We start from the raw sequence: 23,860 nt of genomic DNA, 5'->3' as shown, positions 1-23,860 counted from the left end.
TGAAACCATTGGGGGGGAAAAAGTCCATTTGAAATAAGATGTATATATAATCTTAAACTGAAGTAAGGATTTTTTAGAATGTGAGCTTTGTGTTTCATTTTTTATTGCTTCATCTAAATCCAAAAGCTGTGTGGTAACAGAAATTGTCAACCATTTCATGCACTTTATAAATCTAAATATCTCATACCATGAGGTAAACTAATCGCTTAAGTTTTCAAGCATCTTTATTCATACTACCCTATTTGGTAAATTAGTTCAAAAAATTTCATTAAATCTCAAGATATTTTACCTTTTCTTCAGGCAAGGACTTGACAAAAGGAAACAGTAATTACTTTTGTCAAAACAACAACAAAATTTAGAGGATGTTTTACCTGAGCACCACTGATTTCTCTTGTATCAACTAAAATTTGCAAGGCCTCCGTTCCACCTATAGTTGATGCCTGCAATATGTAGTGAAAAAAAGTGATGAGAAAAGGTTTATCCCGAGCTTTACTGTTTTATTAGTGGCTGTACATGGTTTATCTTATTACACCAAAATGATTTGAAGTAGATAGACTAAAGCAACCTAAAAATAATAATAATATAATAATAATAATAATAATAATAATAATAATAATAATAATAATAATAATAATAATAATAATAATAATAATAATAATAATAATAAAAATAATAATAATAATAATTATTATTATAATAATTATAATAATAATTATAATAATAATAATAAATTAATTATAAATATGCTGCAATTTAATTTTCTAGCTCCTGTCCCATACAATATAGCTCTAGGAGCACAACAATCATAGCATGTATTATACATTTTAAAATTTACTCTTAATTATCAACTGCATTTAAAACATAGGAATACAGAATCATTATAAAAATGTGAATGTCAGATTTAAAAAACTTATGGGATGACATTGCAAATGGCTGTCTGTGGTTAAAGCTTTAGTATAAATTTACTTATTCCTATGACTAAACTGAGAAAAATATTGACTTTACTTCATTTGCCAATACTTCACCCCCTCAAAAAAAATAAAAATACAAATAAAAAAATGGTGAGCCTCAGATTTTTTTTCAATGAGCCCGCAAGACAAAGGATATTGTTCAACTGCCTTGATGGAATACTTACATTGGCTGAGATATTCGAAGTAGTTGAGGGTGATTCTACATGTGTGACGGAGATGGATGGGGAAGGATGTGTCATGATAGATGTCTCGGTAACAGATTGGTGTCTTACAGATGATGGTGATGATTTAGATGAATGGGTCAATGATGTCACTGACAACTGGTGTACAAAAGCGGTTGCAGCTTGGGTCTTCACAGGTGTGTCCGTATCAATTTTTGATTCAGTTTCATCATTTGATTGCTTCTGCTGTTGAACTTGGGCCAGTTTCTGCCTAAATCTATCTTGTTTTTCTTTTTGTCTTTTCAGTCTTTCTTCCCGGGCGATATCCCTACTTACTTCTGCACTTTTATAACTTTCTTTACTGTAAGATAACCTGTTAACACAGTCCCCTGTTTTTGAAGATTTTTTTTCTGAAAAATTCTCTAAAGGCTTCACGAATGCACTTGTACCTGTTGTTATAATTGTTTCAGGATGTAAGCTTGGACTTATATGTTGTCTGTTGTGATCGATTGATTGCATGGTTGAAGAGATATTGCTGGGTGCTTTTTGACTATTATCAAAACACTTCGATTTTTTGATAATAATTTCACTTGCTTCATTTTGCTCAGCATAATTTATAGACTGGGCCACTTCTTTATTTTTTTGAGGAACAGTAATATCTGTCAAGTCATTATCTATGTTTACATCATTAAAATCATCCATCCATTCATCAATATAAGGTATATCTACATTTTGATTAATGCTATTAATGCTCGAGTTTTCAGATTTCGATGTAATATTTGGTTGTAAAACTGAATTGGTAACGCATAATGGTAAAGTTGACAAAGCATTAGAATTTGACTGTTGTGGAATCCAGTTCTTACTCTTCCCAGCTGCTGGAATAGGAGAAGACTTGTTTTCTGACTGACAGAACAAATAATTGTCTTCAAAAACATCTTTATCATCTGGTGAATTGCTCTGTTTCTGTTTCACTTCCTCATCTTCACTAGATGACACAAGAGCTTTTTGAGCCAGGGTTCGTTGATTGGTTGTGAATTCTTGAGTGAATGGAATTCGATCACCATCGTCATCATCACTTGAGGAGTCTGAGATCATACAGACAACTCGTCTCTTTTTATTTTTCTTCCCTTCTTTCTCATTTCCATTTTTGTCTCTTTTCTTGCTTTTCTTTTTCACTGGGGATACCGATTCTTAAAAAATAAAACAACATCATTTTAATTATGTGATACTGATATTGTTTACAGTCTATGCTAAAACAAATAACCATTCAGTTTTGAGAGCTAAATATTTAATGTAACAGGTTGTGACATTGACATGGAAATAATTTCCTAACACATTTCTTTTTGTATTTTTGTCAACTGACTGAACATGCAATTGTTACAGTTAGAGCTTACAATGACTTGAAAACAAATTAAAGTCATTTAACAATTTCTAAAATATAATATCATCTAATAATGGTATCAATCTTATGCTTAGTTGCCTAATGGAAATGATAAATACATATAAACAGTTTCTATTGCTTTATTTACGATTGTCCTAAATGTAGATAAAGCATTGAAATGCATATTGAGCATAGTATTACCGTGGAAATGCATTGTATAAACGTTTTGTATTACCTTGCTCTTCACTTCCCACACAAAAGCTGTCCTCCTCATATTCAGAGTTGCCTTGACTCTCTGTCAAGGCCTGAGAATAAATGTCTGTGTGGTGGCCGTGGTTAAATTGAAGCCGGTATTTACCATGCAATGGACTCTTCACAGACTTCAGATAAACTGCTCGCATGTCTATATCAATGCACATTGGATAATACAATTACAAGATCAACTGACAATAAAACACATTTGAAAATGTTGATGTCAATTTTTTAAAACAGGTATATTGAGTACATTTTATAAAAAATGTTTAAAATTTTTATATAATCAAATAGTTAAAATAGTTCCCAGAGTAAAGATTAATATAAAAAAAATTATGGGTGGCCATGAGTTTTGAAACCTTATTTCAATATTGATTAAATCTGATGAGATAGTTGATTCCACTATATGTAAACATTTTCCTCTCAATGCTTTTTGTAAATGTTACTATAAACAAATAAAAAAATAAATACTATTTGAAATTTTCATTTGAAAAATTATAATAATGGGAATTTATAATAATAATAATAATAATAATAATAATAATAATAATAATAATAATAATAATAATAATAATAATAATAATAATAATAATAATAATAATAATAATAACAATAATAATAATAATAATAATAATAATAATAATAATAATAATAATATAATATTAATAATAATAATAATAATACCAAGAATAACAACAATAACAACAACAACAACAAGATTGATAATAATAATAACAACAACAATTTAACAACAACTACAACAACAACAATTATATATTTGCCACTAATAAAAGAAAAGTAGATATCTTCCATATATATTGTTAGATTTTTAAGGATTACCTTCGAAGTTAGTGAACTTCACAACTACGTCAAGCAAAGGAATTTAACATGATAAATTCTTATTGTCCATTGATAAATCAAGCTAATGCAGAGTCTTAATATATTTCAACAAACCTAACCAAAGAAAACAAAACTTAAATCATGAAAACTATTTCATATCCTTACCAGTGACATCTGCTTGAGTTTGAGTCATTTCTGTATCATTGTTGATAAAACTTTCTTCATAATAATCGTCTTCATCATGTTCTTCTTCATCTGAAGAGCCATCATCATCAGACACATCTGCTTCTTTTTCAACAAATCCAGCATTCTGCAGAGAATGAAAGAGGTGGCAAAGCATAATATAAATTAAAATTTGAACACACTTCATTTCTAAAAATAAAAAATATAAAAAAAGACTGCTCCATCTTTAACATGAACGAAAAAACATTTTGGTCAACGAAAAAATGAAAATTAATGAACAGAATAATATAGATTCTAAACAAAAGACAGCAATCTTACGGAGAAGTGTTCATTATCTAAGTTCAAGCTAACTTTGAAAAACTATACACACAAACACAAAAAAAAGAAGCAAACGTGGTTGTAATATAACTTAAAAGTAAATGTTTTTAAAATTTTCCAATCCCGAAATAAGAGTAAACTATTTACAAAAATGGATAAATACAGACCTTTTTTGGTCTCTTCCCTCCTTTGTATTTTCTTTGAGCTTTTGTCACAAAAGCTGGACTTTTCTTTCCTTTAGAAAAAACTGGTTCCATTTCTATGAACATCAATATAAAAAATGTGTTGTTGTTTTGTTTGTTTTTAAGGGTTTTATGGCGCTTGCAACATATTTAGGTTATATCAGCGCCAGCAAAAAGGAAGAAAATGGGATAGAGAAAAAGTTCTAGAATTACAATTAAAGCACCCAAGAGAAAGTAAGACAAAGGGGAACTGGGAACAAATAGGGATCAGATGTAGATTCCAAGAGCATACCACCAATGCACTTAGTTTGAGATCACCTATAAGTCTCATCCGGACACAAGCACAAAATCCAACAAAGAGGAATACACTCAAATGCTTACATTATACATTCAAAATAACAAATATAATAATACATAACAGAGAGATGATTTACAAGGAAAAAATATAATCTCCCAAAACAATAACTATGCATTCGACTATTTCCCTCCCAGCCAGGCCAGGACAAAACCAAGTAATCTCATTCCAAGACAAAGACAGAAAGCAATAAACCAGAGTGACATGAATAGAATTCTGACAATGAAATATCAACTATCATTATCAAGAAGACAATCCTGTTCCAATATTCATCTATAAATTGTAAGTCACAGCTTTATGGAGTTTGTAATGTATGAGCTAAAAATGATTGGAGGTGTTTTTGGGTACCGTTTGCTAGATAACTATTCTAAGGCGGACTATGAATTTTAAACTTCATTTAAAAATAAAATAACAACATTAAAGGGTCAGTTTACCTTCAAAATCATCGTCATTATCCTCAATATCATCTAAACACGATGCTTGCCACTCCTCAAAAGACCTAGACTTGTCCTTCTTCAAATCTTTAGACTGTATTGAATAGATAAAAACTATTGTCAAAGGGATCAGAAACACCCAAAATTTTCCTTTAAAAAATAGATCATCAAAATGATCAAGACGTACACCACTCATTCTGTTCCTTTTTATAAAATTGCATTTAAAAGAGAGATAAATTATAGGAGGAATGAGAACTTAAAACACTTTTAAGTCAGATGGGGTGAAATGATGATGGCCAAATGAATGAGGTATTACACTAATATCTGGATGACCGGCACCTCGTTTTTACTTCGAGAGAGAACAAAAATAATCCCAGTTGCCCTTGTGCAACTCTATAAAGCTTCTCATGCCTTGTATATTTGTTTATCATGAATTCTTTCAGGACAGCAAGGCACTTCACTGTGGCCTGTAGAAAGGGGGGGGGGGGGGGGGGGGGGGGGGGAGGGGAAGAGTCCTGGGTTTGAGTCTCACTTCAGGCAGATCCATTTTTTTCTAAATTCCGTCACTGAATGCTTAAGCAAAGGCATTTGACAATGTTGCACAGTGAAGAGTAGCTTTTTTTCCCCTTTCAGAAGAGCCTCTAGACATTTTTTGGTGATCTCTCTAAACTCTGGAATATCTTACCGCAACCTATTAGAGAAATTGATAATATCTCAAACTTTACATCTGCTTAAAAAACCCACTTTTTCACAATTTATTTTACACATGCCGACTGTAATGTTTGGAAACTATTATTTTAGCAAGATTTTGTTTCGTATTTAATTTTGACTACCTATCTTCGTAATGTAATTCACCATCTATAAAGCACTTTGGGATGTTTGGTTCATGGAAAGCGCTCAACAAGTGTCATTTATTATTATCAAATAACAAGTAAATAAATATAAATATGAACATTTGTATAACCACAGATTTGCTATGCTGATGCGCTTCACAATATTTCATTTATTCAGCAGGTTAATAGGAACCAAATTTCCATTTCATACAGTTGCAGTTGCCTGTTAGGTTTCCACTATATACTAACATTCTCACAATATTCGTCACTACCTATATCCTGGTACTCATTCTCACATGAGTCAAGTGGGGTAATGTGTGTGTTAAGTTCCTTATTCAAGGAAACAAGGAACCAGAACGTCCATCCATCCGCTGACCATGCTTAAAATTGCTTGATGTTTGGGAAAGACGAGAAACTGTACTACTGAGCCACAGAAAGGATGATAATAGAGAATCAATTTATTTATCAACTTTATCTATTTATCTTTGCTTTTGTTCATTTACATATTCATCTCTTATTATGTATTTATTTTAATTCATTATCTATTTATTGAATGAAAGCATAGAAAAAGAAAATTAATAGAATGGTATGTTTTTGTTTTAGTCTAACAGCACTTATGACAATTTCGGGATATAAAAGCTTGAGATAATAAGTAAGAAGAGAACCACTCAAGAAAGATGAGAACTGGAGACAGGTAACAATCCAACCTTGTATAAGTCAACCTCTGAATATAATCGAGACTTTCGGTCCGCTGAAAAATGGTTTGCTCAAAAGATACAGCACATAAAGAAATTTCATAAAAGCAAAAAAAAAATAAATAAAAATTAAAAAATAAAAATGATTTACAATTATTTAAAAAATGTATGTATTCTTCTACATAAATATATGGTTGGGAAGGATCTCAGCCAGGTATTGAGCAAAACATTGATGTCTCCCTCTAGCACACTGAAAGTCCACCCCTAAAATGGGAATACAGACGCCAATGCTTCCCTTAAAACTCCAAGACACTGGAACAGTAAAGAAGATCCTATTATTGAGGTAAAAGCTATCAAAATTAAACACAACAAAAATAAGGAAAAACTGACTGCAACCTGGTTTTGAATGTGATGTGAATCTTGATGTGGCATTCCTTTGGCACTCAGCCAATTATTCTTTCTCCCAGTACTGGAATCTGAAGGAGAAATTGTGAAGTAAAAAAAACAAACAGGAAAACCATTTATGAGGATTAAATTTTTTTACTCCTCCTTTCATCTTGGCCTTTCTTTCTCCACTTCTACCTCCCCATCCAACTCGATTTCCTTATCAATGTCATCATCGTTTGCATTATCATCATCATCATCATCATCATCATTATCACTGTCATATTCAATATAATAAACACTTCTTTTATTATCTCATCATTATAAATATATAATTCATAATAGAATTTTATTGTCTAACTGATACAAATGATTACGCTTGTTTTGAGAAACAATCATTTCTTTTACACATTAAGCTAGTGATATACGTAGAGAAACAAAACACAGTGGAACCTCCCGATAACGACATGCCACGGGACCGAGTTTTTATGTCGTTATCCGGAGGTGTCGTTATTTAGAGGTTTCCAAGATGGCGGACAAAGTGGGCGTGGTAAGGCCCGCGGGACCAGTTTTTATTAACATTGACAAAAAAAAAAAAAACAACATTGTAGTGTATTCCTCTTAGAGGGTTCTTGTGCATGTGTCTGGATGAGACTTTTAGGTGATCTGAACAGAGTACACTAATAGTGTGCTCCTGGAATCTACATCTGTTCCCTATTTAAACCATTCCACTTTGTCTTACTTTTTCTTATGTCATTTCAATTGTAAATCTAGAATGTTTTTTACTATCCAATTTTCTTCCTTTTTACTGGGGCTGATATGACATAGATGTGTCACAAGCGCTGTAAAACCCTTTAAACAAACAAAAACAGGTAATTCGGACGCTGCGAGTTAGATAAAATTCCTCCTCCTCCCACAAAAACAATACTACTACTACTACTGCTGTGCTGCTACTACCACTACTACTACTACTACATTATTATTATTATTATGATTACTACTACTACTACTACTACTACTTCTACTACTACTATCACCACATAATATCACATTTTCCAAGATTTTGTGTTTACTTGCTTACACTTACATTTATACCTTGGTTTTTATTAATGCATATCAGCCAAGATTCGTCAAAAAAAGCTGCGTTCTCATTGGTTTCAAAAGCTGCGTTATCATTGGTTCAAGCAGGAATCGTTTTTATAAACTTTGAATACTCATACTCTGTATTTTTAGTATCAGATATCTACGAAAACTGCCGAAAATCGCCAAAATGATGTCTTTATTCGGAGGTTTTATCAAAAAGTGCGTCGTTATTTGGAGGTTTTTTTTACTGATCTTAAATAAAAAAAAAATCGGGACCAGGGGTCAATGTCGTTATCAGGAGGTTGTCGCTATTCGGAGGTGTCATAATCGGGAGGTTCCACTGTATATCTTTGGCGAGTATGAAATGACAATAACATTTTGAATAATAATGATGAAAAGAAATAATTCTCAGCCTACCATTATCTGAGGAGGAGTCTAAAATTGCAGGTGGCTTCCTTTTACGTTTTATGAAAAAGCTCTTCTCAATGTCCGCGTCTATAATACACAAACAGTAATAACTCTAATTTTTCTTTTAGTTTGACATAATGACAATGAGTAAATAACTAAAGGAAAATTGAAAGCAGCATTAATATACAATTCTCATGATGACATTACCTAGTTGTATGATTCCTTTCTATTCTTTTTTAAATAGCTTAATAAAATATAGATACAAGTTTCATTCAACATAATAGTATGACATTATTATATTTTACTTTATATGTCATCAGTCTAAGAATATAATATCAAAAGCATTCAATTGCTAAGTGAAAATGAAGTGAACTTCTAATATTATTAATTTGAAGCTTAACAAAATGATTATACCAAAATATCTTAAAAATAGCAAAGCCTCATAAATTCATTTATGTATTGTATATGTTATTATAATCCAAAATAATAGTACTAAAAAAAATGTGAAGTTATGTTACCTTCATTTTGAGGAGTTGATGTCAAACCCTTGATTGGCGTGAGATGGTCCATATCCAGTATGGAGTCTATATCATCATTGTCATGATCACCTAATGACTGCTCTTTGAGATGGGATACTAAACCTTTAGCAACAGGTGTACTTGCACTTATTTGACGTAAATTAGGTTTCATCAATGATTTATCCATATCTTCCTGTCTGATTACTAATTGATCATTATCTTTTGCGATAGATACATGATTTGTGTTATGAAAATAATTCATATCTGAAGATTTAAGGGACAATCTTTTCTTTGTTGAAGTTGATAAAAATGATTTGGCACCACTGCGTGAAGTTGTAGGAGTATCACACATAGTCTTTATTTGTGGTGCTTCAGTTCTTGGCGGTGAACTTTTCAGAAGAGAAAATGGATCATGAGGAGGTGAGTGAAGGAGTTGTTGATAAGTTTGTGAATCAAGTATTTCAATGTAATCTGTGTTTTCATGGGAAGCTAATGGGAATTTTTGTTTCCTGGTAGGAGAAGTCACAATAATACAATCATCCCCATCTTCTATGTCCTGTGCTGATATATCAGCAATATTATATTGTTGAAACGGTATTGGGTAGTTCTCTTCGTTGCTGGAATAATTTTGTGATGGGTTTTGAAATGAACAAGAATGTTTCTCTTCCCTTTGTATGTTTGTAATCTCCATAGACTGTAAATTTTTTGAGTTGTTTGTCGGTGTTGTAGGTATGTCTTTTTGACACTTGTCTAATGTTATTGCAATTTTCTCACATTTCTCTATACTCCTGGCTTGTTCTTTCAAATCTACTGCCTTTGTATCCCTTAAATTATTACAATTATTTTGGTTACTTTGGCTTGTGCCAATGGCAATGGCAGACCTACAAGAAATATCTTTAGTTGGGGTAGGTGGGATGATATCACTAACACATAAATTGTCATCAGACTCATATTCAGAAATGGCTGCTAACTTACAAGGAGTCGAGCTAAAATTCTCTGTTTTAATGTAATCTTTTATTACTTCCCTGAAGTTGTTATTATTACTCACACTGTTTTCAAATACAGGAGAAGAGGAAAAAATCTCAGGTGGTACAGTCTCCTCCTCAGTCAGCAAAACAGAGATTTGTGTCTGTTTTAAATGAGTGAAACCTGCTTCGGGTGATTTCTTTATTCTTTTCCCACCTATAGCAGACAAATTCAAAGAGTTTTTCTTCGAGGTGGAATTTTCTGACAATGACAAGTTGTCTGAGGAACTGCTATGAAGACAATCAAGAGCTTGCGAAAATGTAGCTAAACTTATATTGTTTGCACTGATATTTCTTGATGAATAGTCTCCGAGTTTTCCTTGGCTTGCTCCCTTTTTCACTTGTGTTGGAGAAAACATATGGCTGTCTGAGTCTATGGCTCCCATGATGTCATCTATTGAATCAATAAAATCCACACGAGATGTTTTACAACTCTCAACTTTAAGTGCATTTGGTTCATGGTCTACATTATGAGGAGAATTTATTATTAAGTTCATGTCGAGAGATGGTTGAATTTCTGTGGTGGCTAACACAGACTGATTTGGATCATTGTGTGAATACCTTTCATCAGCAGTAAAGGTTGGTGATAATGACTTTTCACATTTGTCTTGACATGAAACACTAAAGGCATTACCATTCTCAATATCATTTATTTTATCACTCTCTTCCTTGGATTTTCTGGCATGATTTTCATACTCAGATAATGACAAAGACTTCTCCTCGTCTGATAGTGTGATGACACCTGTCTTACAATCTTCATTGTAGAGCAAGGACTCTGCTTTCTCTGGTAATAAAACATTATCTACCCTCTCCAGCTCTGGGTTCATATTGTCAAGATAGCATGGGTCATGCTCGTCAATCACAAAGCTCTTTTTTACACTCAAGAAATTAGTTGACATAGAGGAAGCAACTGGCAAATTTAAAGACTTCAGGCTCTCTTCCAATTTTTTAAATTCATTTACAAACTGGTAAATGTCTACTGAAGCAAAATCTATTTGATTATTTGACTCAAATATTTCTGCCACTTCCTCTACTCTTGGAGGCGATGGTATCAAGCAGATCTTATTGATACATTCTGCTCTGTGCAGTTTATCATTCTTTTGAGTAATTTCCTGTACTGTATCCTCTACATCAATCACATCATCTACATAACAATCAAGTTTGGCAGGGTCATCCTTGGCAGAAAGCCTGGTGAATAAACTACTCTGATTTCCTTTCTTATTGTCAGAGAGAGGTTTGTTACAACTGGAGTCCTTGTCACTCCAATTCATACAATCATCACCAGAATCTGCTTCCAAGTCTCTAACATAACTACTGGTTCCTAAAGTTGCTTCCAAATTGAAAATCTTTGACACTTGATTTTTCTTTTCACCTACGCAACTCCGTAGCTTCCAATTAGTTTGATCTTTCCACACAGCATCCTTTTTATTGAGTAATTTCTTTTTAGTGCCTTTTTTCTTTCTAACACGTGATGTCACATCAGTGGTGTCAGTCTGAAGCATCAAATCTACACTCAATCCACCATCCATTTCATCATCTATGATTTCAAATTCATTGTCTTTCTTTTCTACAACTGATTTGATGGTAGTGAACAACCCTGATGAATTGCATGCTGCCCGCTCTGGATTTACTATATCTACATTAGCATTGCCATCTTTTTTACCTTTCCTCTTGCCTTTTTTCATTTTTTTTACAGCTGGATCAGATTTTTTTTTAAAGCTTCCAGCTCCATCTCTATCATTATCAATAGCTGACGACTGATCTGCTCTTTTCATTCCTTGAGATGGTAAGAAAAAAGATTTGATAGTGCTTTGTCCAGACAAATTGAAAACACTTTGATTCAATGATGAAGACGATTTCTCGACATCATCTTTTTTGAGGTAAAGTTCCATTTCAAGTTCATAACTGTTGGCTTCTTCTCCAATGCTTTCTGAAATAACATTTAATAAAATGATTGAAAACATTAATCTATCAAAAAATATTAAACATTATTTCTTAATTAATGCCATTATCTAATAATCCAAATTATAAAAATTAAAAAAAAAAATATTAAGCCAATGATGAAATCAATATTTGAACCAAAAATAAAGATTACGGATCAAAGTGAAAAAGGGCGTTGTTTTTTTGTTTAGGGGGAGGGGGGGGGGTTGTTTTAGCAACTTTCTGATATTTTAGAAATCCAAGTATGAATAATAGTCCTCTCATTAAAAAAAAAAAAAAATAGCAGAAAGAATGCTGTGTATAAATGCATGTGTGATGTGGGGTGTAAGAGTCATGTGTACAAAACAGAATGTAATTGCTCAAAGGACGATTTAATTTTATCTGGTCTTATACTATATCGATCTTCAACTTACGCTGTAATTCAATAAACTGACATGTCTGCACCAAATTGTGAGTGGTGGACGAATGGCCAATAAAATGTGTACTCTGTACACGATTCTGCCATGGTGTCCACTCGGATAGAGTCATCATGGCTCTGTCATTTGAGTCTTCTTCGAGCTGGATGAATGAAAAGTAAAACATTATTACCAGAGGAAACAGGATTAGGGTTCGATAATGAGAGATGGAATCCAATTGACCACATTACAATTTGTTTTTTAATAATTCTTCTGGTAAAGATCAAATGATGAATAAAGCTGACGATCAGGAGCAGAAGGACTCATGAAGTAATTGGAAATGACATGTCCTTGCAGGAAAAAAAATCACTAAAACACGTCATGACAACAACAAAAAATAATAATAAATTGACATTAAGCTGGGGGTATAGAAAATAAACTTTTTACACTAACAGCTCACAGCAAAGTGAAATAGAAATACATAATTTGCAAAAATACTGTTTACTCTATTTAATCACAAACTGGCTAATCAAACACTCCATTTTTTGGTATCTTTAAAACATTTTCTTTTTCTATTTTTCTTCTATATGACTGCTCCATTTTATGGCAAATCGATTTAATACACAAACTTATCCCAATTCCTGAAAATGTGTTATTAAGACCTTTTAAATATCATAACCTATTGCAATGGAACCAATAATAAGCAAATATTGAACTCACTTCATTATTCTTAGTTAAAACGGTACACTGAGGTTTGGGAACATGCTTCGCTGTTTTTGATATCTGACAAAACTCCTCCCTTATCTCCTCATACTCAGCATGGGACAGTTCACTTGAAGACTGTTTACTCCGTGCTGAAATCATAGAGTGATCATTAGATCAATTACTTCCAAATAATTTCTTGTTGAAAAAAAAAATACACAATATCATTCCCAAGATACAAAATACTTTTGTCAATTCAAAAATATTTAATTACAAAATCAATAACAACTCCAGGTCTATTTTTATTTAATTATTCTAGGTTTCCCGTTTCAAATACAACAATAAATAAATGAATGAATAAATAAAAATGGGCACACAAATGACCAAACGATCAGACCCATGCTTTTCAAAATGACAACTGGATCTCACACCTCTATAATTGTCTTCCCTACTTGCCATTGTTCAAATGTGTACCTCATAAAGTAAGAATTGATTTTTAGTTTTCTGCATTCCATTTTGGGCTCCTCTTTTGTTTAGTTATTTTATACCTTCATAGCCCACAGAGATATTCATTCATACGCTTATGAGGTTGTTTTGTAAGTATCAATTGCATTTAAGAGCAGATTGAAAGAAAACCTGCTGTGATACATTTCAAATAGTAATAATGACATATTTTAATGCTAAGTGAATGCAAATGCTACTCATTTCAGACCCTTTATCTTTGATCAAATATCAATCAATACAACGCAATTGATATAAATAAAACAAGCTACAAATGTATGGCTCATTGTGCTAAAGAGTGTGTAAAATGTAAGTAGTGTTCACTTATAGAAACAAATGAGCTCCAATGAACATTGTACTCATCTTAGTGTTTTGCAAAATGAAGGACAGAATCAGTCACAAACTGGTACTTATCTTTTTCTTGTGTGTGCGTGTGTGTGTGCGTGTGTGTGTGTGTGTGTGTGTGTGTGTGTATGTGTGAGTGAATTGACAAGTATTTTCCCCAATAAGGTAATGTAATTCAACACACGTGGAATGAATGATGTAGGCCAAAACTTGCTCATCCTTTTTTATCCACATCAACTGTTATACATTATGGTGTCTTGTTCATAAGGTTACAAAATTCAAAACCAGTGGATGATACAGTCTTTTCAGTCAAAACTTCTACATCAACACATAATAATTTCCAACCTTATTAATCAATACACCAGCTATACAAATTCACCTTTTCCAAAAGCAACTGATATATCACTGCCATTGGACATTGCTTTTTTCGCCCCCGCCTTGTCAGATGTAGATTTTTTAGACTTTTTGTTGGTGCACTCTGGTGGCTTCACTGTGATGTGCATTTTGTGGCATTTAGGTTTAATGTCAGCAGGAATTAGAGGTGGGTTGTGAGGGTAGAAATGTAGCGTCTTTGCCCCATTCACGATTGCCTTGTGGACACTTTTCTTAGAATAAAGACTTTGGTTGTAAATCTGATTTTATACAGAAAAAGGAAACTATATCAAATTGGATGAAATAATTTAAATTGTCGAGCCAAATAATGATGAATTCAAATGGTTAGGTATGACTAAAAACTTTGAGTATAGTAGTCTTTACTTATTAAGGTCGACTAACATTGAAGTCTACATAAACAAAATACTCATCTATTTTTTTTTTTTAGTTATTTTAAATGTACAAAGAAAAAAAAACCAAACAAATTATTGAAAATAACAATTAAACAAATAATTAATGGTACAGGATATAAAATGGAGTGTAAAGAATATTTGTATGTGAGTAAGACAGACAGAACTATGAAAAAGAACAAAATTTCATTAAAAATAAGTCTTTATACGACCAAGCAGTGTCCAGAAAAAAAGAAAAAAAAAAGAAATAACAACAACAAAAAAAACGAACAAAACCTGCTCTTCTTTCCCTTTGGTGACCAACATAACAATTCGCCCCTCTCTCTTCCTGCCTGTGCGACCCATTCTCTGAACCAGACGAATAGGGGATTTGTGTGCATCAAAACAAACAATGAGGTCTACATCACCAATGTCGAGGCCTTCTTCTCCCACACAGGTAGATACTAGGGTATTGTAGCCACCCTCACGAAATCGTTTCATCACCTGAAATTGAAATTTGCAACAAAATTTGGTCAAATTATTATCATTATTCTGTTTGTTATAGAAATTTATATAACAATCTGCAACAATTTGATATAAACTGATTTAAAAGAAATGCCAATCAACCAACCCTTAGAAATTGATAATGAAATTTTTTTTAATAAATAAAATTGAACTTTTATAAAGAGCATTAACCATTAAAAATGCTCAAAGCGCTTTACAAAAGGGTCCCTGACCAGAAGCAACATGAAACATATAGAATGAGACATTACGCCTGGTAGGCGATATTATCATTTTTCCGCTGTTAAGGACATTGTACTCATTTTACACCTGAGTACGGTGAGAGAATGTGAGTAAAGAGTCTTCTCCAAGGACTGAACTATGCACAAAGCGAGGCTCATTCCCAGGACCTTCCGATCCGAAAGCAAGTGTCATACTACTAGACCACACAGCTGTGCTATAAGATATTCGTTCTATTTCACAATAACCCTTACATTAAATTACAAGCAATACTTGGCATTTAAGATTTTTTTTTCTGATATAAAAAAACAGAACACATAATATGTGGTAATAGTTGGTTGACAGGAGAAAAAAATAGAAAAAAAAAAAAGAAAGAAAAAAAGAAATTCCTAACTTTTCCTAATTTATTTAAAGCCCTTTTTGATTAAATGACAAACACAATAATAACACTTTTCTTTCAGCTTACTGGACTTTCACTGTGAAAAAACAATACTTATAGAAAGACATTTCCATTTCTCACATGTTTACAGTATTCTCTACTGTGCATATCACAGCCTCCTAAATACATTTCAACAATATATACTTAAACAAGGTTTATTTCTTAATTGACTGTTTCTATTGAATGTAAATTTGATTTTTAATCAGCGGTTAAATCAAGGTCTAAAGCAGTCATAGAGAAGTCGGATGAAAAATGTGATCAACAACACCAGATATCGTTTGGTGTCAATGGGGATAAAAGCAATTTGGCCATTCAATCAATTGTCAATTTTGAACTATACAAATAAACAAAAAATACTCCCCCCCCCCCCCTTCCAAAAAAAAAAAAAAAAAAAAAAAACCCACAAAACAAAACAAAAAACAATGCACTTTTTTTAAAATGTAAACATGCTCAAAGTGCTTAAAAAGAGCTTCCAAGCCAAAAGTAACAACGTGTAGGATGAGACATTACATTCCTAAGGCAACATTTAATAAAAAAATTTTCATCGCTCTTGCTGGCCTGTCGGATTTAAAAGGTTCTAAAGGTCAGAAGTCAAGACAGAAGTCAATCATTTCATGACACCTCAAACATTACATGTTCAGGAATAAGTATCCACATGCAACAAAACCAGATTCTTCATTCTCTCTGTCATTAACCAATCACACAAAACAATAACAGAATCTTTAATTTCTTTATGTTACTCTTTTAACTTTTTTTTTACACTTTAATGTTACTGTTACTCAATTCACAAAACAAAACAAAAATACAAACAAAAATTCTGGTGAATTTTTATAAATTAAAATAGACAGCAAAACTCAATGGTGAAGATGCACAACTCATTCCATACTTGTAGCTGCTCCTTCTGTGTATAACCCTTAGTGGTTTTGCCCACAGAAGACTGGCCGATGAACATCATGACTTTTACCAAAGGCTGATGCTGATTGAGTATATTTCTGATTTCCTCAACACTGTCTCTGTATTGACTGAAGATCATCACTCTCGTGTCCAAGTTTTCTAAAAGATAAATAAAATGTACATTTATTTATATAATTAAAACAAATGATGACTTAATGACAATGACAAAAAAAAAAGAAGAAAAAACAGGTTAGTCTAAAAAAGAGTATAATGGTGGTAGTGTCAAAAGGTCATTTATGTAGCATTCGCTACAAAAATACTCTGTTACGAAATTATTGTGGAAACCTAAGGACAAAAGTTGTTTCCATCAATTTCTCTGGTAAAACGATGAAAATTTTACCACAAACTGATGATCTAGCATCAAAATTATAGTAGTTAAGCTTTAAAAAGTGTCAAATCACTGTGGAAAAAATGAATATTCAAATTCAGAATAATTTAATATTGAAGTAGTTTTGAGGCAAATGTTACGAAAACGACCTTTTAACACAGCCTCAATTGTCAAAATTGCCCAACCACATAAACAGCAAATCTGAATTCCACATTAATCTTTATTTAAGAGCAAATATTTGGGAAAATATAATCAGAGGACAAGCTAAAACTAAAATGATTAATGTATCACATCGTTGAATGAATATAAAGAGAAAAGCTTCACTATTCTGCTGTCCACTATCAGTACCAAGTAGTAAAGGATTTCTGTGTTCGTATACTTTTTGACTGAATTATAGTGGTAAACGTTAAAAAACTTACTTTCTTGAAATGATTTGAAGTGTTCAACAACAATCTCCTCCAACCGTTGCATCTTGGGATGGCCAACCACCATTTTCGCATCCTTATCTTGTCCAGGGCTAAAATGAATAACAAATACAAAATCATGCTAAAAACAAAACCATGGGGTACACGCATCTCAATGTCATGAAATAAAAATGTATTATACTCTCTATTCAAACCTATCATTTTCACATGAATGGATAGTAAAACAATTTTGTTCTAACTTCTTTTCATTTTGAAAAGAAGTTAAGAACAAGAAGCAATTGAGAAAAAGAATTAGGAGCTGGAGTGAAAAAAATCATAATATTGAAGTCACAAAATAATTCTTCCAATTGCAAAAAGTAATAAACAAAAATGAGTATAACAGCTTCAAAAAAGAACAAAATATCAAACACGGGACGTTTCGGACTCAAAAACCTTCTTCAGCCAAACGTTCTGTGTTTGGCATCTTGCTCTTTTGTTTAAGGTGTTATATTCATTTTTGTTTATTACCTTTTACAGTCCACAGCTTCTAGCAGCTTAGTATCATTTCCACTTATACTGATTTTAAGAGACAAATTAATACTTCATTTGATGCTTACAAAGTTGAAATAATCTGAGTAGTGGGAAATAGAACTGAAAATACATACCCATTCAGTTTTTTCAGAGCAAATTTTTCCTGTAATTGCTCCATAATGTCAATAAAATCAGGGTTGCGACAGAGCTCATAGCGAGTGCGACCATAACCCTTTTCTCCTGACTGAATTCCTAACAAGAAATTGTAAAGGGATCGAAGACCATGCAATTGCAAGAGTTCAAAGCCATGATACAGACTCATTGCTGTGGCAAAATCACCTTCAACTGTACCATACTGAGGACCCTGGAAATGAAAACAAAAATCTAATTATGAAAATCTAAACTTAAAATGCTGCACAGTTTTAAGTTATTAATATAATGGTGATTGCAACAATTTTAGGTCACATAAGAAAAAGGTTTAATGAAAGGAGAAGAATAGAAGAATCTATAAGAAGATCCTTTAAACTTGAGTGAGAAAATTTTGTTGTGCATACCTAAAATATCAAATACATGTGTTTGACCTTATTGTTTTCTAAAATGTATACACCTAATATGCATTAAAATAAAATAAAATAATGATTAAATGAATACCTATAACCTAATAAACTGATATAAATTTTAATTAAACATTGTTGTTTTAAAAATAATAAAATGGTAAATAACAAAATGAAGTTGACCTTTGTAAAATAACTCTCTACAATTACAAGAAACACTGAAGATAGAGTATAATCTCGACTGTATGATTCTAATAATTCATTATCACCCAGGGTCAGAGATCTTAAGCATAATCAAAAATAAAATACAAAAAGTTAAGTGTTCATGGTACCGAGTTCGAATATCCGCTGCATTGTGTGGCCTTGAGCAAGTCAACTCGCCCCAGCTCAGTTTGCGGCACTGCTCTGTGACTAATGCCTGGGTTATTCAAGTCTTCCCTTGGAATAGACCCTAAAGACAAATTTCCCATATAGTATGAATAAAGGGAATCTTTAAATTTTTTATGTGACTGATGTCGATGTCTCTGTCATCAGTTTTGTATAATACCTGTATGTGTGAAGGTGGGTTCTGTCTGAATTCGTCCCTAGCCTTGAGGATCAGGAACTTGGACAATTTGGTGGCATCTCTGTTATAGAGTACTCTTTGTTTGATGAGACGATTTACTACCAGCTCCATGACCTGGTTTGGATTAATGAATTACCAAGAATATAAAAAAAACAATACATCTATTTAACAGCTGCCTCTTTGTTTATAAAGCTGTACAATGGTCTTCTCTGATTTCAACAGGTCTTTGTTTTAAAAAATCCTATAAAAATATCTTAGTCAAATTTTTTTGTTTTTTTTTTTAATCTTTAACATCTATATATTTTCAGATGTCATCAATAAGCAGATAGTGTTCGAGTTTTTGTAAGATATTTTTAAAAACATTGTTAGCATGTTCCATTCATGGCTACCCAAAACTATAAACGACTTTTTCTCACCTGAATGTACTTGAGTCGAATACCACTAAGCTCCTCTCCCATAGGTACCACAATCTTGTCCACCTTTCGCTCATGTGTGTAAGGACGAATGTCTATTGATTCTTCTGACCTCAACTCAATGTGGGCTATCAACAAGTTGCACATCACTTTTTGGACTCCCTTGAAAAAAAAAATATATAGACGACTAATTCATGCAATGGTGTCACAGTAGAAACAAAAGACAGGGTTGCCGATTCAGGAGGAAAAATATTACTGAACTTTTACACAAAAGCGTCTGACGACCCCTATCTGAACACAGAACTCCAATAAAAAGACATTACATATTTACTTTTTTTTCTTAACCTGGTGATATAAAAAAAATTAGGAGGCTTTATAAAATACTGAATTATGTAAATATACGGAAAATTGGCAAGCTTGGAGAGAAATGTCATCCTTTTAATAGTAAATAAAGAGTTTTGTGTGTGTCAGAAAGACATCTATGGCAAATAGCAGAGACATTGACATAATTATTGTGCATTATTTCACCCAAAATAAACATCAAAATACAGCCTTTATATTGTCCATTTTCAACAGCTGTCAACAAAACAGTTAAGAAAAATTATCTTCTTTCTGTACAGCAACAGCTCCAATCTCTGACGAATTTTGTGACGGAGATATTCGGTGATTCAAAAAACTGCTGTGTTTGACCGATTTTCAGGGACTCTGTATTATTATTAATGAAAACATCTATAAGCATATAATCTCATCACAACAAAAGAACCCTAATTGATGTTTATCTCTATTGAGAACAGCTGCCAAAACCACTTTCTAAGGTTTTATCAGTAAATGGAAAGGATTTGTTTCATTGGGATAGATAGAATCAAAAAGTGCAATCTCTAATTCTTGGATTTGAATCGTTTGCAACTGAGACTATCAAATATACAATGATGAAATAACAGCAAAAGTGAGAGATATATCAATCCTAGTAATACCTTCAAATCACTGCCAGGGGTAGCACTTAAAGCCAAAACACGAAATTCTTGAGTGAAGTTGAGCAATCCTTGTACAACTTGACAGTATGAGTGGTTGCCCACAGCCTTGTGAGCTTCATCCACTACCAAACACTTTATGGTAGTTGCTGAGAAGGAACCTCGGCTTAAGTCATTTGTCATTACTTGTGGAGTAAGAAAGATTACCCTTTTCTGTCGCCACATCCTTTCCCTCTCTACTGGATTCATATTGCCTTGACAGATGAAGAATTAAAATCATGGTAAACCATATTTATATTAACATCTTTGCATGAAAATACCACTTGAGATGGAAGAAGGGGGAAAAAACATTAATTCAATCAAGTTGAATCTAAAAAAAAATAAAATAAGATTTCGATTGAGTTTTTTAAAATGTATTTGCAAGCAAACATACACTGTGAAAAAAATTGTCAAAATATCAAATTAAAAACATCAAGCAAGATTAATTAAATTTCGCTCAACAGCAAAGCACTGCAAAATTATTAAGTCTGATGTAATTTATCCACATAGAAACATAAATTCAAGATTTTTATACAACTATAACCATCAAGCTGTGTTGAAAATCATTTGATTGTAATTGGAGAAGGGGTGTATTGTTTTGTAATCTTCACCTGTCATTTCAATGGTGTCTTCTTTAGGGATGCCAACAATGGTATAGCAAGCATGGATTTGTTGGGCAACTAATGGCTTTGTAGGAGCCATAAAAACCACTTTGCCTTGTGGAAACCAGCGATACATATTATACATGACAACAGCAGCAATGAACGTCTTGCCCAGACCTGTGGGGAGAACTACCAGAGTATTCCGATGCAGAGCCTGGAAATAAATTTGTAAGGAAATAAGTATTCTTTGCAAATATTTGGATTGTGTTTATAATATGGGTGCCTTCCTTAATAATGTCAACATAAATACTAGATAACATATCACTAAATTATTACTGGAGATATTAAATGATCTGATGATGTCAAGAGACAATTTATAAAGTTTCTTAAAAGCTGTAACGAATGGCATTTAGGCCAGAGGTTAAAATGAAAATAATAAAAAATGAAGAATGCAGGGCACAAACAACTCACAAGGTATGGGGAATAAGACTATTTCACGGCTATAAATAATGGAACCTCATTGAGGTATTAATTGGGTTTATCATTAGGTTGATAAGTTAAAAAGCGATTTTTCAAATTTAAGATTTAGGTGGGAGGAATTGATGTGCAACAGAGAGAACAAATAGATGCAGGCAAAGGATAATAATGTATTCCTCTTTGTTATTTATGGGTATAAGTTTTAAGTAGTGTTGATGGTGTGGGTTTAAGTAAAATGCCAATCAGTTCTGTATCAACACATAAAACAAAGTGCAACCTTTAATGTTGATAGTCTGGTTGAGAGAACTTAATGAGAACATCACCCAAGTAGCAGTCTAAAAATAATAAAAAAAGAGCTGAGTTATGTCAACTTCATTCATTCTATGAGAAATAAAACTATTTCATTTTGAGGGATGGCTGAAACTGGATATGACTAGTGCCAAGCAGTCCCAAGCTTGTTAGAGAGCTGGAATTCTCTGTTACTGGATCTTGGAATTGGTTCCAGTCCCTTGAACTGGTGCTTTTTCTACCCTGGGTATCAAAGTAGCGTTGTAAGAAGCAAGAACCGTCAGTGGTTTCCATTGAAACCAGGCCCTGGTTCTCAGCTTTGGAACAACTATGGGACCGGTTCTCAGTGTGGCAATAGATACAGATATGATCTTAATCTGTACGTAGACTTAAAACAGTGGGGGGGGGGGGGGGGGGGGGGCTATGAAATAAAACAAATAAAGATAAAAAGACGGAAGTAGTTCATTACTTACATTGCTTATCTTAGAGTCTTCTTAGTAAATTTGAGTAATTTTTAAAAATACATGATTATTCAAATCAATCTTCCTTTATATATATTATAGAAAATTACTTTTAAATTATGTATGACAGATATATGTGCAACATAACCTAAAAATACAAACCTGCTGCACAATATTGTACTGATAATCTCGAATGGGATAATTTGTTGGATAAATCCAGAGCTGTCCAGCAGACCTATCAAAACCAGATATATCACAATTCTGTGTCTGCGTAATTGCAGTGTTTTCAATTCCAAGGGAAATGTTTGCCAGGTCCTCATCATTTTTATTGGGACCTGAAATAGTGTTGAGAAGAGAAGAAAGGTATTTACAATTGACTAATTTTCAGAGGCTCTTTTGTCAATTATGGTGTTAAAAAAAAGCATCTGTGAAAGAAAAATATTTTACTATAATTTTTTCATCTATTAATAATATTGGAGAAATACAACAGCATCTGCTCTTTCCAGCATACATTTTGAAATCATCGCATTATATTATAGGTAAAGTAAAAGTTAGATTTATTTACTTTTTCTTGCTTTGTAAATTTCTTGGAAAATGGCTCATACAGTTCCTATAAAACCAAATGAAGCAATCAGACAATGAACTAGAAACTAGATACTGAATGAATTCCTTACCAGCTATTTCGCCATCAACATCAATTGATAACATGGATGCGTCATCCGCAGCCCCGGCCAATAACATGTCATCATCCTCATCATCAAAGTCAAATTGAATATCTAAATCATTATCCGTTCCGTCAAACATTGTGAAAGATCTGAATTTCAGTAACTGACAACCATTGGGTTAAAATTACATTGCATATTACTTTGAGTCTGTGGTATCCAAGACATCTGCAAAGATATGTGAGAATATTTATTTAATAACAGAAAACTTAGTGACCAGAAAATTCAATATAACATTGACACTGAATAAACCTATTGTCACAGTGTGGCACTCTATGAAGTAAGAATATGGTTTTAACAACACTGGTTGATGCAAACTGTCAAATACAGCAATCCTTATCCCATTCCAATTTTATCATATACAAAGGAAAGTCAATTATTCATGGAAAATACTTGATTCCCCGCTACCCTCTGTTTCAAATTCTTCATCTGGAAAGGCACCTTTTTTTTTTTTTTTTGTTTTCTTTGAATAATTACTTGTTTCTGAGCATGGATTGTTAATTTTTTTTAAAAGAGCGGGGGAGGGAGAAGAGCTTGGATGAATATTGCTTACTATTTGCAACGTTTTATAGGCTGCCACCCCTCACTGACTTGTTGTTTGGGTATTTTTAAAAATATTTATATTTATCATATTTCTATGTGCAGTATGAAAGTTTTCGTATTCTTGAAAATGTATGGATGTTAAAAATACATCTGTGAATAA

At 32.6% G+C, this 23,860-nt stretch overlaps 1 protein-coding gene across 1 annotated transcript in view; it reads right to left on the bottom strand.

The window, feature by feature from the left end:
* Positions 1-23,860, bottom strand: part of LOC144974054 (uncharacterized) — a 36,487-nt gene that overhangs the window by 7,527 nt on the left and 5,100 nt on the right. The window contains exons 2-23 of the mRNA XM_078916945.1: positions 23,110-23,325; positions 22,598-22,770; positions 21,219-21,423; positions 20,572-20,822; positions 19,601-19,759; positions 19,167-19,298; positions 18,200-18,429; positions 17,550-17,647; positions 16,735-16,901; positions 14,966-15,172; positions 14,287-14,539; positions 13,080-13,213; positions 12,378-12,522; positions 8,999-11,953; positions 8,490-8,567; positions 7,002-7,081; positions 5,078-5,171; positions 4,274-4,365; positions 3,771-3,915; positions 2,749-2,916; positions 1,136-2,322; positions 372-440 (exon numbers count right to left, since the gene is read on the bottom strand). Of these exons, the coding sequence (XP_078773071.1) occupies positions 372-440; positions 1,136-2,322; positions 2,749-2,916; positions 3,771-3,915; positions 4,274-4,365; positions 5,078-5,171; positions 7,002-7,081; positions 8,490-8,567; positions 8,999-11,953; positions 12,378-12,522; positions 13,080-13,213; positions 14,287-14,539; positions 14,966-15,172; positions 16,735-16,901; positions 17,550-17,647; positions 18,200-18,429; positions 19,167-19,298; positions 19,601-19,759; positions 20,572-20,822; positions 21,219-21,423; positions 22,598-22,770; positions 23,110-23,239 (7,152 nt within the window). The 5' untranslated portion in view covers positions 23,240-23,325. The remainder of the gene's footprint in view (positions 1-371; positions 441-1,135; positions 2,323-2,748; positions 2,917-3,770; positions 3,916-4,273; positions 4,366-5,077; positions 5,172-7,001; positions 7,082-8,489; positions 8,568-8,998; positions 11,954-12,377; positions 12,523-13,079; positions 13,214-14,286; positions 14,540-14,965; positions 15,173-16,734; positions 16,902-17,549; positions 17,648-18,199; positions 18,430-19,166; positions 19,299-19,600; positions 19,760-20,571; positions 20,823-21,218; positions 21,424-22,597; positions 22,771-23,109; positions 23,326-23,860) is intronic.

Source organism: Berghia stephanieae, chromosome 1, assembly GCF_034508935.2.
Source record: "Berghia stephanieae isolate SIO BIC M18660-M18661 chromosome 1, UCSD_Bste_1.3, whole genome shotgun sequence".
NCBI lineage: Eukaryota > Metazoa > Mollusca > Gastropoda > Nudibranchia > Aeolidiidae > Berghia > Berghia stephanieae.
Note: the sequence above shows the minus strand (reverse complement) of the source record. Positions and strands in the feature narration are given on the sequence as shown.